Source organism: Eptatretus burgeri, chromosome 8 (genome assembly GCF_056783735.1).
Source record: "Eptatretus burgeri isolate ZD-2024b chromosome 8, Ebu_testis_v1, whole genome shotgun sequence".
Classification (NCBI taxonomy): Eukaryota; Metazoa; Chordata; class Myxini; order Myxiniformes; family Myxinidae; genus Eptatretus; species Eptatretus burgeri.
The window spans coordinates 20,146,000-20,158,355 of record NC_140968.1 but is presented as its reverse complement, the minus strand read 5'-3'; the positions used below and the strand labels follow the sequence as shown (position 1 = coordinate 20,158,355).

At 41.6% G+C, this 12,356-nt stretch overlaps 1 protein-coding gene across 9 annotated transcripts in view; it reads right to left on the bottom strand.

The window, feature by feature from the left end:
* Nucleotides 1–1,198: 1,198 nt before the first annotated feature.
* IDH3A (isocitrate dehydrogenase (NAD(+)) 3 catalytic subunit alpha) overlaps nt 1,199–12,356 on the bottom strand; it is a 59,928-nt gene continuing 48,770 nt past the window's right edge. For all 9 annotated transcript variants that reach the window (XM_085891064.1, XM_085891066.1, XM_085891070.1 and 6 more), the window contains 5 exons: nt 11,895–11,997; nt 11,651–11,715; nt 7,983–8,067; nt 4,194–4,346; nt 1,199–1,612 (listed from right to left, as the gene is read on the bottom strand). In XM_085891064.1, the coding sequence (XP_085747190.1) occupies nt 1,529–1,612; nt 4,194–4,346; nt 7,983–8,067; nt 11,651–11,715; nt 11,895–11,997 (490 nt within the window). In that variant the 3' untranslated portion in view covers nt 1,199–1,528. The remainder of the gene's footprint in view (nt 1,613–4,193; nt 4,347–7,982; nt 8,068–11,650; nt 11,716–11,894; nt 11,998–12,356) is intronic.

The following is a 12,356-nucleotide window of genomic DNA, read 5'->3' as shown; positions in this document are numbered from 1 at the left end:
ATAAGTTCAAAGCACGTTACTCATAGGTTAGAAATAAGTTTTGGGTACGCTAAGCATTACCTCGACGTGTTTCGACTTATGAGTAATTTACAAGTAACGTGTGTCAACGATCGCATAACGTGCCTACAACTTATGGCCAGCGTAGCGGAACGTGCGAGTCATACACTGGCATACGTCGTAAAATTTCAAGCATGCTAAAATTTGAGGACAACCGCAAAGTACAACGATGAAAGCCAGCGTACTACGATGTATGGCAGTGTTTTTCAGTGTGCTCTTAATGTATACAAACTTACCCATAACGTATTCGACGTGTGCCAGCGTTTTAGCCCAATTTTGCATTTGTCAGGCACACGTTGGCTAAATCGTCAAGGTGTGACAGGGCCTTAACCAGCGCGGCCTCGCGGAGCCTCTGCGGTCTACACGGCTCCGTGCAATAAAGATCCAAAGAGGTCCAGTCTACCCCTCATCTGTCCTGGGGTTTTTCCTTGCTTTTGAATGAATGTTGTGGCGCCATGTCCACAAGTAGAACTGTATAAGTGACTGTACATAATAGATACATGGTCTTAGCTCTTTCTTTTGCTTGATTGATACATGACTGCATGCGTGCCATCGTAAATAAATGTGCTCGTTTTAAATGTACCCCGTTCGTTGCGTCCTCTTCCCTTAATTGAGCTGCCATCTTGCACTCGGAATATAAATGGTTTTTAAATAGCCGGTAAAGTGATCGGGTCCAACGGGACTGCGCGATAACACCCCACTCGGTTATCCCAAAAGGAAGCGAGCTGCTTAAGCGGCTCGTTTCCAAGCGGTCCCGTTGAGGTACAATCTCTCGGTAATCTACCCACGCGATTAATTAGGTATATCGACAATTCGGCGATTGACCCTGTTGCGCGCGGGTAGAGTACGGACAAGGCTGTGGTGTGCTCAAAAACACACCCGTGGCTGGTTTTCAGCGTTGATCCGGAAAGCCGCGACTGGATTGTCCGTTCGGTGGGCGCATACGGCCGCCCGCACGCCGAATGGGTGGAAATCTACAACAATATATATATATATATATATATATATATATATATATATATATATATATATATATATATATATATATACATATATACATACATATATATACATACATACACACACATACACATACATACACATGACAACTTTGGGTCAAAATGCACAAGTTTCATGAATAATCACTTTTTCTTTTTATTGTTATTATTACCCAACTCGAAGCCGATTCAAATTACCAGCACATTGTGCAAGATCCTGCTCAAAAAATAAAATAAAAAATACTATTTTACATTCACACAATTGACTGCAAGATGATGAAAGTTGGCTTCTACTTTTTGTTTTTTGACATTGTGCAAACAGTGGCTACACCAGAATACAGCAATCCTGGTTTAGTAGGGTGGTGGGGGAAGAAGAAAACAAAATGATCACAGGAAGTTGGAAGAAATTTGAAGTCCAGTTACAGGAGCTAATCATTAAACTGCAATGGTTACACCAAAAGGTGTTTGAAATGTTATTCCAAGTCCAGCACACGATGACAGATTTCCGCCGTGAATTCGGAGCACTTTGAATTGCCCCCAAGGTCACCGGTGAGCACCTGTGGGAGAAAAAGTCATTATAATTAAGATGGAGAAATTCTTCATGATGCTCCAATTAATGATCATTATAAATGAACAGGAAATAATGATTATATGTATATGTGGGAAAAATTGCATACCCAGACCAAGAATCGAACCCAGGTCCTCTGGAAAATCCTACCAGTGCTCTGCCATCTGAGCTATCTGGGTGACACAGGCTGAATACGCAATTCTCCCACATATAGACGCCACAGTCTTTCCCCTCCCGTTTCCGGGGCACTCTCTGCCAACCATAGGAGCAGTGAGGGCCTGTCCATGAGGGGGTCGATACCCAGTGTCCATTTTTGGGCCTTAAGTAGACATTCAGTAAAACTAACCTTTTATGGGGATGAACAAATGCAAATGATAATCGATTGGTTTTGTTCTTTGGGGTGTTAAAAGTTTATCTATGGCCAACGTAATAGAATACATCGGTTCAGTGGATGTGGGATTGTGGAAATGCTCTCAGAAGTCGATGTTAGAAGGGAAGGCACCATGGTTGCACTGAAAAGGAACCAACGTGAAACAGGGATTCTGGTACTACAAGCTTCTGTGAGAGACACTCATGGAGGACAAAGATCAACTGGATATTTGATCACAAAGCGATCGCCTCCCCCGGCTTCCACGATCTAATGATGGCCATGATTTTTGGGGAGGGCTGTCATGTGACCTTACCTTCAACATTGAGGGAGAGAGTGTAAATTAAACAAGTCTGAAGACGACGATGGTTCACGAGCGGTATTTGACGATGTAGATTGTTTCAGAAGTCAAGAATGAGACAATGTGATAAAGTTTGACCAAGTTATAAAAATGATCAACACGATGTGGTACGAGTGACAGGTTATTAGCTGTAAAATGTCGAAAACCCGGTTTCGTTCAACAACTTTCAAAATTTGACCTTTGCATAACCTTTAAAGGTCACAAAACAATGTTGTGGACATTAAAATAAGGAAAAAAGATACATGCTTATTGGAGTTAGTTCGTCGAAGGTCGAAAACCCGGTTAGATTCCCACAACTTTGAAAATTTGACCTTTGTGAACTTTAAAGGTCAAGAATTATGACGTTTGGTGCAAAACTTCCTCTGGAACATTCCAGGAACAATATAACGTCATATAGGCTATATGGCATTTCACACTCCTCGGATTATCCATACTTTGATGAAATCAGCATAAAAACAAACTTGAAGTGGGCACCACGGGTAAGGTGTTCGAGATAGAGCAAAATGGTTTCAAGACTTTAGGTGGGGAATGACCTCAAGATTATGCATAAACAAGGACAAACGTGTCCAAGAGCAGCGTCGTAAAGGTTTTGTCGGCTAAAAAAAAATAAAAAAAATAAAAAAGAACACAACAACAACTTCCGATATTTCGTCATGTGCCTTGATTAAGCCAATAGCTAGACCCGTCATCGTGTATTTACGAAACATAGTGCATTTACGAAATAATGTATTTACGAATTTACAATACATTAAATGGAATAATCTTTAAATAGTAACGTGAACTTTTCGAAACTTTAAAGCAAATGTCCGAATATATTTAAAAGTTCATGATAGACACTCTCAAAAGGCACCCTCAATTCGACGATGTGTACAGGTGCTTAGTATTTAAGGAGATCCGGATCGCGTTATTAAAGAGCAGAGTCCTAATATAAAGGTTTTGTCTTCACAACAAGAACAACACGGAGCGTTCACTACGCGAAACGCTGCTAAAAAATATTGTCATCCCAGCTCTCAAAGTTTCGGCGGTTGTATGATTTTTTTACGTCAAAATTCACAATTTTATAAGTTTATGACCTTTACCTTGGGACGAAAATGAAAAAAAAAGAAAAGAGCTCCGTGGGGCTATACAGGTGCCATTGGGCTAACCCAATACTGAAACCCCTGCCAGATTCGACAAACCCCTCGGAGAAGACTGATTTTTATGTCAAAATTCGCAATTTTCTAAGTTTGTGACGAAAATGAAAAATCGAGCTCCGTGGGGCTATGCAGGTGCCATTGGGCTAACCAAATACTGAAACCCCTGCCAGATTCGACAAACCCCCGAGGAGAAGATGCAAATTGAAATCGGCTTCCCCTAAAAACACAATTTGCAATTTTCTAAGTTCGTGACCTTGTGACGAAAATGGAAAAAAAATAAAAAAATTAAAAAAAAAAGAGCTTTGTGGGGCTATGCAGGTGCCATCGAGCTAATCACATACCGAAACCCCTGTCAGATTCGACAAGCTGTTGTCGAAGTTGTCGAAACCCTAGGAGAAGATGCAAAATGAAATCGGCTACCCCCTAAAAACACTTTTTTGGGCGTGGCTCCACCCAAAATGGGCGCACCACGCCCATTCTCAGGAAAACACAACGAGATCATGATATAAACCTCCCACCAAAATTTTATCAGGATCGGATCAAAACCCACGGAGCTATGCTCAGGACAGACAGACACACAATAGCGAATATAGTAGTCACTTATATTTTTTCGTGAAAATATTTTTTTGTGAACCAAAAACTCAAGCAAAATTGTATTGTACAATTTCCGAGAGCGAGCGGGTGTCAAAACGCTTTGGCTTCTTGCCTTGCCATCACTGATCATGTCGAAGCAAGCTCTCTCAATCCGTGTGGCGTGCTGTCCAAGCCCTGTATGTCTCAGCATCATGACCGCACTCAGCAGCAGGGCCGTTGGATTTGCAAGGTCTTTGCCTGCGATGTCTGGCGCGGTACCATGAACCTGGCAAGCGAAACAACCACAGCACTGTACAATGCAGCACTCCAGGATTTAAGCCCCGCAATGCCCTTTGACTTACATCAGGCTAATAAAGCACAAAATTAACATACATTTCAATATTCCCATCCTACGACACCAGATGCCAAGATCCTGAATAAAATTTTAAAATGTCCCATCTCATCAATGATGCACCTAAGTTCTGGCAAGCAAATCGAGTCCCTAAACACTGAAAAGACAAGGTACCCGGACATATTTCAGGCCAGACGATTGCCTAATCAGTGCATAGATTTCTTTTAAACACTGCTTTACACTTTTGCCACTTCCTGTGGAATTGTGTAGTTCCATTGATTTTGCATTCACTTCGAGAAATGCAAGAAAAATGTTTTTTTCCCCCCTCAGGGGTGAGCTCATGCATGCAGATGAAGAGTTGGTTGATCGTGTGACATGACATGTGCTCGGACTATAAAGATGTGAGCACAATATGCCTGTAAGTAAGAGGCAACAGCAATTTGATTCTGATGTACCGTACTCCTTTACAGGCTGTTGGTGCTGCCGAAGCAGTTTCTTGGCATAGGTTGTACTGGGTGGTTTGCCATTACCTTCCCAGCTTCGTTTGTCATTGCTCTATCCTGTTAAATGGGTGTTAAGTAAGGAAACAGCACATACCATGTTAAAAGTGTTTGGTATGACTCCCAGACGATCAGAGCGTATGCTCTAACCATTACAGTGTTCTTTGCGAAGAGCAGGCCATCAATTGGGGCCGTTAAATTAGTATTTTAATTAAAGATATATTTAGCATGTAGCTCATTTGGAAAGAAATCGGAAAAAAAAAATCAACCGGGAAGAGATAAAAGTGTGACGTCTCAATGTTATTTGTAAGAAATAACAAGATAAAGACCAATCAGAGATTGCAGACCCTCACCAGGACTCGTTTTGTGTTGTGTATTGTGTTACATAATTAATGAGAAACATAATTAGAACTGCCACTTTATAACTGCTGGCAGTGATGACCGGGTACCAAGACGTCTCACTTTGAATCGGACACGTGCCCCTGACGTTTATTACTATTTAATTGAATTCAGAATGGGATTAAAATAAATTCAATTCAAATCAAATGGAAGACCAAAATTGGAACAGTCCTGCACTGGAGTGATTCAAATGAACTCAAAACAAGCAAAGATGAAGTCATCAGGAGGAACCTGGATAGGATTTACATTTCAGCTGCTACTCCTCTACCCACAAACCCATCCAGGCACAAAGTGAGCCTTATTAAAAAAAATAATAATAAAAAATTAAATTAAAGCAAAAAGAACCAGGATCAGAAAAATTACATAATTCTGGCTGCCAGACCATGTGTCCAATCAAGTTGAAATTTAACAACGTGTATTTCTCATCACTACTAGATCATAATTGTGATGTTTCACGTCGATTGATGAAGCGGTTCCAGAGAAAACAGCATTTAATATTTTCTTCAATCCAATATGGCTGCCAAACCATGTGACCCATCAATTATTCCTTAAACTTGTACACACGAGGCTTGGGGAACGTGTGTGACTTTTCCCCTCGATTTGTCCAGCCATTCTGGAGAAGATTTTGATAGGTTTAAGGGTAAATACAACATGGCTGCCAAAGCATGTGACCTATGACATCATATGTATGAACCTTTTGTTCCTCATGGATCGGCGGTCATACATGTAAAAGTTTCGCCTCGATCTGTTCAGCCACTTCAGAAAAGAAGATTTTTACATAAAAATACCCCTGAGCGGGAGTGCCGATCATCTCTGCCAGAGGTCGACAGAAGCAAAATCAAATTACAACTCGGCAGAACTCATATTTTTGTCTAACTCAAAAAAGTTCAAAAAGTAACTCTGTGCCAGACTGGAATAGGGGCAGTTCATAAAGTACGTACGCTCTACTTCCGGGTTTCAAAACCACCCCACCCCCCTCTGTATGCAGGCTTGTGATCACCCACCCACCCCCATATGCGTCTCATATCACATCACAATACTTGAAGATTACAACGAACTGTAGATTTATCTCAAATGCATCAGTAATTATTAACTACGGTAATACAGCAATATGGAACAATTATTGACATCCACGGATTCAACATCACGTCGAAAATATTCCTGGGAATGGGGATATGTTTCCCCCTCGCGATGACGACAGGCTCACCTTCATCTTCTGAACCGCTTTCATGTAGTCCGACACCACTTTTCATAAAGTATGTATGCAGCCGTCGTACCACTCACCCACCCACCCACCCCTGTACGCAGCCCGTATGCGGGCTTTAAACCACCCACCCCCCTCATTTTTGTATGTACTTTATGAACGGCCCATACGGGGCAAAAATTTGCGCAGGACCCGGAGCATCTTCAGAGATTGGCGCCGGCCTCCGGATGACCACTTCAAATTAGCACCGGACATGTAAGAATCAGAGCGAAGTTTGAAGGGCTATAAAATCGGAACGAGAGCAAATTTCAAAAATATGGCTCATGTTGTTCTAGATAATAGTCCATAGTATCTGAATCACTCATAACATTTAATCTCTCTTGATAAATGAGGGAGGAGATACGATTTGAAATCGACGATTTTCACAACTTTGACAGCCTCTTGACCTTGAAAGTTATATCGTTGTGCATGTCTCATCGACCTCTATCCATTCCACTATTGGTTATATGTCTCCACTCGGTTTGATTGTGGATGGACGGACGTACGGACAGACTTCGAGACTGGCTTTATTAGGTCATCTCTACCGAGATGATAGAGATGAACTAATAATAACAATAAAAAATATGGCTGCCGAATCACGTGACCGACATCATGTCTCTTTTCTTTTCTTTCTGTGGACCATTTTATCCCACGTTTGACCCTCAAAAATTTTCATACTTATCAGCTGTGGTGTTCTACATATGCAATGACATAACAAAGGCATTGATGATGTCATTAAAAAAAAACAACCCCAAAAAAACTCCATCCCCCATGAAGAGTACTTGCCGTGTGCCAAGTTTCAATATTTTCCTTGGTGCGGTTTGAGAAACAGTGGTCCAAAGTTTTTCCAACATGGCTGCCACACCACGTGACATATGACGTCATCATTTCCGCTAATACATTCTAAATGAGTCGTGAAAATTGTCTCAATCTTGGCATAGTTCCTAATGTCTCTGTTCCCCACTGTGTTGTCCTTCCCACTCCCTCCCCTCTTGTCTCATGCCCTCCCGCCTCCCCCGCTGTGTGTTGTGTGTTATCTCTCATACGAGCCTCGACAAAGTATACAAAAAAAAAAAATCCGCCAAGCGGTTGTGGAGGAAAAAAAAAAACACGAAAATCAAGGGTAACAAGAGAAATAATTTACAAGTACTTTTGGAATTACGACACTGGATGTTAGTGTCTGAAGTCACAAGGTTTTGAACGCCAGTCCTCATTTCCCAAATCCAGCACAAAATAAAGGACAAGTCTGATACGGTAACTGTCTCCAAGAGTTGCTAGCATAAGCAACAAGAACAGGATACAAATTTATGAATAAATTGTAAGGGATAGGAAGGTAGGTGTAGGTGTGCAAGGTGTAGGTAGGTGTAGGTGTGCAAGGTGTAGGTAGGTGTGTGTGCGTGCGTGCGTGCGTGCGTGCGTGCGCCTTACCGACTCAAAAATGGCTAGGCCATTGGCACCAATGTTGCCACTTGGCGTGACTCCAAGGCCACCCACGAGCCCTGCACACAAGTCACTGCAGGAATGTCAAAATGGTCAGTAAATGGTGGAACTCTGCAGGTTGGTGTACCTGTCAATCATGAACATACTTTTTAAATGGAGTCCCATCTCCTTTTGAACGAAGAGTTGTGGCCATAACACAATGTTCGCAAATATAATTGAGTTAGTGGTGGCACACCGACAATTAAAATATGCAATTCTTTATCCAAATCCACCTCAAGTGACGCCCAATTGGAATCTCTTTGCCCTGACATTTTTCATCAACCAAATATCGGAATTCATCTCAGTCCACAAGTGAAAATTATTCCCACTTTGTGGACTCTGTTCGACACGCAGCGAGGTGAATCAGTTCGGCGGGGTGGGCTGCGTTTCGTCCTTCTGCCTATGGACACGACTCGGTTTTCACTCTTGGGTCGGCCCTGCACTGCAGGGTACTGGCGGACCGAGAGTGCGAGGCTTGGCAGAGAAGGATCGAAGTCGTGGAGATGATGCAGAGAAGGAGTTTGGAAGTGTTGTGTTTGCAGGAGACCAAATGAAAAGGAGACAGAGTGAGGGGGTTGGTAGGATACAAGCTGTTGCACGCAGGTGGGGATGGAAGGACTAATGGCATGGGAATAATAGTATCTGAAAAGATCACTGTGGAAGAAAAATAATTATGTTCATGTATTCTCAATTATATTCACTTGTTGAACTGTTGCTGTTGCTTCATAAATGTAATTTTTGTACTCTCATCAAATTGGCTGTCAGTAATGTTTTCCTTCCCCACCCCCTGTCTTTTGACCTACATAGTGAAAAAGGAATATCTTACGATGAAAAAGGGTCTTGCTTGCTGCATAGAAACAGGCTGACCTGGTTGAAAACACTGCAAACTTTTGCCAAATTGTGTGTTATTCTTTCCCTCCCACCTAAAGTGGACACGTATTGCAGTTCTGAGTTCTTTCGCCTCGTGCCCATCAGGTCATCCCGTAGTTGAAGTGCCAAGTGTCTCACCCTCCCATTTTTTGGATGTCAAATGACTACAAGAGGGATTGCTCGGGATTCTAGTTAGTGAAGTTCATTTGAATGCTTCAGTGAATCATTGAATGTTCTTCCTCTGTTTATACAAAATAAAGATTCTCTTTTGGTATGCCGAGCCATCGTGTGGAAATCGAGTTCTTTTCCACCACATCAGGAAGCAGGTTGTCAGAGTGGAAAGAGGGGAGTGACGGATAGTTATGACATGGGTGGTGATAGAGGCAAATAGTTTGTTTTATGTCAGTATATGGGCCAGAAAAGCAGAAATTCAGGGACGCAATGGAGAGGATGATGGGAATGGTTAAGCTGGATGTGATGCCGTGCATTGCAGGAGACTAACCTGCATATGGGAGTAGTGGAGCGAAGAGGAATGTGTTGGTAAATTATGGTGGGGAACAAGGAATATAGAGGGTCGTGTTCTATTTAAAAGCGGGCGGAAAATCTCTTCCTCCTTCACTTATAATCAGGTGAGTCTCATTCAATCCTGTTTCTCCTATCGATTACATTCAGAAAACACTGATTATAAACACCGCCTTTCAAAGCATCACAAAGCAGTTCACTCCACTCGCAACAGGTGAGAAAAGGATACGAAAAAGTAGCTGATATTTCAATAATTTATTTGCACGATTTTTAAAGGATGAAAGTAAATTTTTATTCCTTTTTTTTTTAGCAATTATGTAAAGATTGGTATTTCCATCAGCAAAATGATGGGTCTTACTGCTGGTGGCTTTGAAACAATCAAGCAGCTTGGTGAGCGCCCACCAAGTGGCTTAAGCACTCAAGCAAGCACTTACCGATCGATAATATAAACCCATGCAAGCAAAAATGCCCAAGCAATGTCCGAATTGGACAAATGAACACTTTTTTTTCTTTTTTTTACAGCAGTCAACTGTTGCGAAGTTAAATTCTGGAGCTTAAATTTTGTCATTCAGCTTAGTTTAAAAGAGATTCCAGAGCTTATGGTAAGTCTTCTTCTTCTTTCGGCTGCTCCCGTTAGGGGTCGTTACAGCGGATCATCCGTATGATCCGCATAGTGATTTGGCACATGTTTTACGCCGGATGCCCTTCCTGACGCAACCCTGGTCGCCTCTTAGGACACAGGGATATGGTACACCTATTTTAACCGGGGTATACACCGGCCCAGTACACTGGTACTCACTTCGCCGACCTCGGAAGGATGACAGGCTGAGTCAACCCCCTGGTATATTAATTCAGTGGCCCAACAGGGCTTGAACTCAGGACCTTTTGGATCCCAAGCTGCTGCCCGAACCACTGCGCCAACACCAGGCTTAAGCTTATGGTAAGTATGAAAATTAAATTAAGCCACGAACGCTGACATCTTCTGGCGTTCATAAACATTGCAATGCATCCACCACTTTGGAGGTATGATGATCAGGCATTCGATGATATAAGTAAGGAAAGTGGAAAGAAAAAAAAACACTTTATCCTTAAATCGTTGTGGCCTGTTCCAAGCCAAGGCATTGTTGACCAGGCCAAAAAAAACGAAAGAACAAAAATTGGTGGCTTAAGACTTGCAAGCTGACAGAGGGCTGACCAAGTTAGTGTGCCACCATCTTGGTAAGGCTTATTTTGGTTTTTCATGATGAGCATCCCCTTAAATTATCTTCAAAAGGGTTGTTTATATTAACATGAACACCCAGTTTTCATTCATACACCACCTTGGAGTTCCCTTGGTATGCATGCAAAGTTTGGGGCCACGAGGTTTCATGGTTTTGGAGTTTATGGAGGAGACGGTGGGACTGACGGACACACACTGACATTTATTATTCCAGATGTAAAGTATATTGATAAAAGCTTTAAAATGTTTCCCCTCTCATTAATGAATCTCAAAAATGAGCATTCATCAGTCTTGGTCTTATGAACATTACATGGTATTAATTACTTGAAATAGCATGATTAACAATGGCTTTCTGGCATAGTTCTTTCAAAAGGCCTTTATCCCCCCCCCCACAATCAAACCCCAACCCCCTCATCCAAATAATTAGCACATTTTGTAAGCACATATAATCTATTATGTCTTGCTTTAAATGTTACAAATATTTTTGTCGTTGAGCTGTGTATTCCCCACCTCAACATAATTTCCACCAATCAACTCGCATGACATGTTGGTCAATGCAATTACTACACACGACAGAGACGAACACAATCAATTAGTTCCACTAATGATCTGCCGGCACATTAGGTTCAGAAAGGTAATCAAAGCTCGTTAACATTCAGGCACGGCAAGTTCCACATGCAAGTAAAGGGCTGTTTGAAATTGAAATAAATAAAATAAAAAGATTTTGCAATGCTGTACTTAGTTTCCCTCCTTAAATCTCCCCCCAATAAACCGATCGTATAATTAATGGAAAAAAAATGAACTAAAATAGCCACAAACTCAATAAAAATAAAATAAAAAATAAAATAAATAAAAAAACTGTGTGGTTCAGTTACAGTGCAGTGGATTGGAAATGTTGGGAGCAATGTCCCCTTTTCTTTGTAAATCAGGAACCTTCTCCCACCCTGAACTGCCTGCCTTTTTGAATCGGGAGAGAACACCCAACTCTAACCCGATGACTACGCACCTGAGAATGTCACCATAGAGGTTTGGCATGACCAGCACATCGAACTGCGTCGGATCTTGAACCATCTACACAAGAGCAATGACCATTCCTGGTATCGTGCAGAAAACCACCAAAAGCAAAGACCAATTTATTGGAAACACATTCCTGCTACGTATTATCCAATCTCGATACACGATTAAAACCGGACGATTCTGAGGCTAAACTGCAAGCACCGATTGACCAATGCCAAACACAGTGTACTTACGTTGAGGCAAACCGTATCCAGATACATCTCTTTAAAATGTACATCTTTGTAGTTTTCTGCCACTTCCCGACATTTTTTCAGGAAAAGGCCATCAGAAAGGCGCCTGGGAAAAGAAAAAATAAATAAATAAAATAATCATAGTAATTAAAGTAAAGAAATAAAAGAAAGAATACCCCAGGCAAGATAATCACGTTAAAATAATCCTGCATAACTTTTTCCAGGATTATTCAGCGATGTGAAGAGGCTGACAGATCGTGTTAGTTTTTTTTTTAAAACATGATGCTAATTAGAATATATCTGCACTTTTTTATTTTCATAACCCAAATATCTACAAGTTGAATCTCTGAGATGCCCCACTCATACGATAATCATGATATTACACTCAACCCACCATACCAACATGACATAACAAGTGGTACCTGCACATTGAATGCAACGAACAGCACACACGGGGCTGGTGTG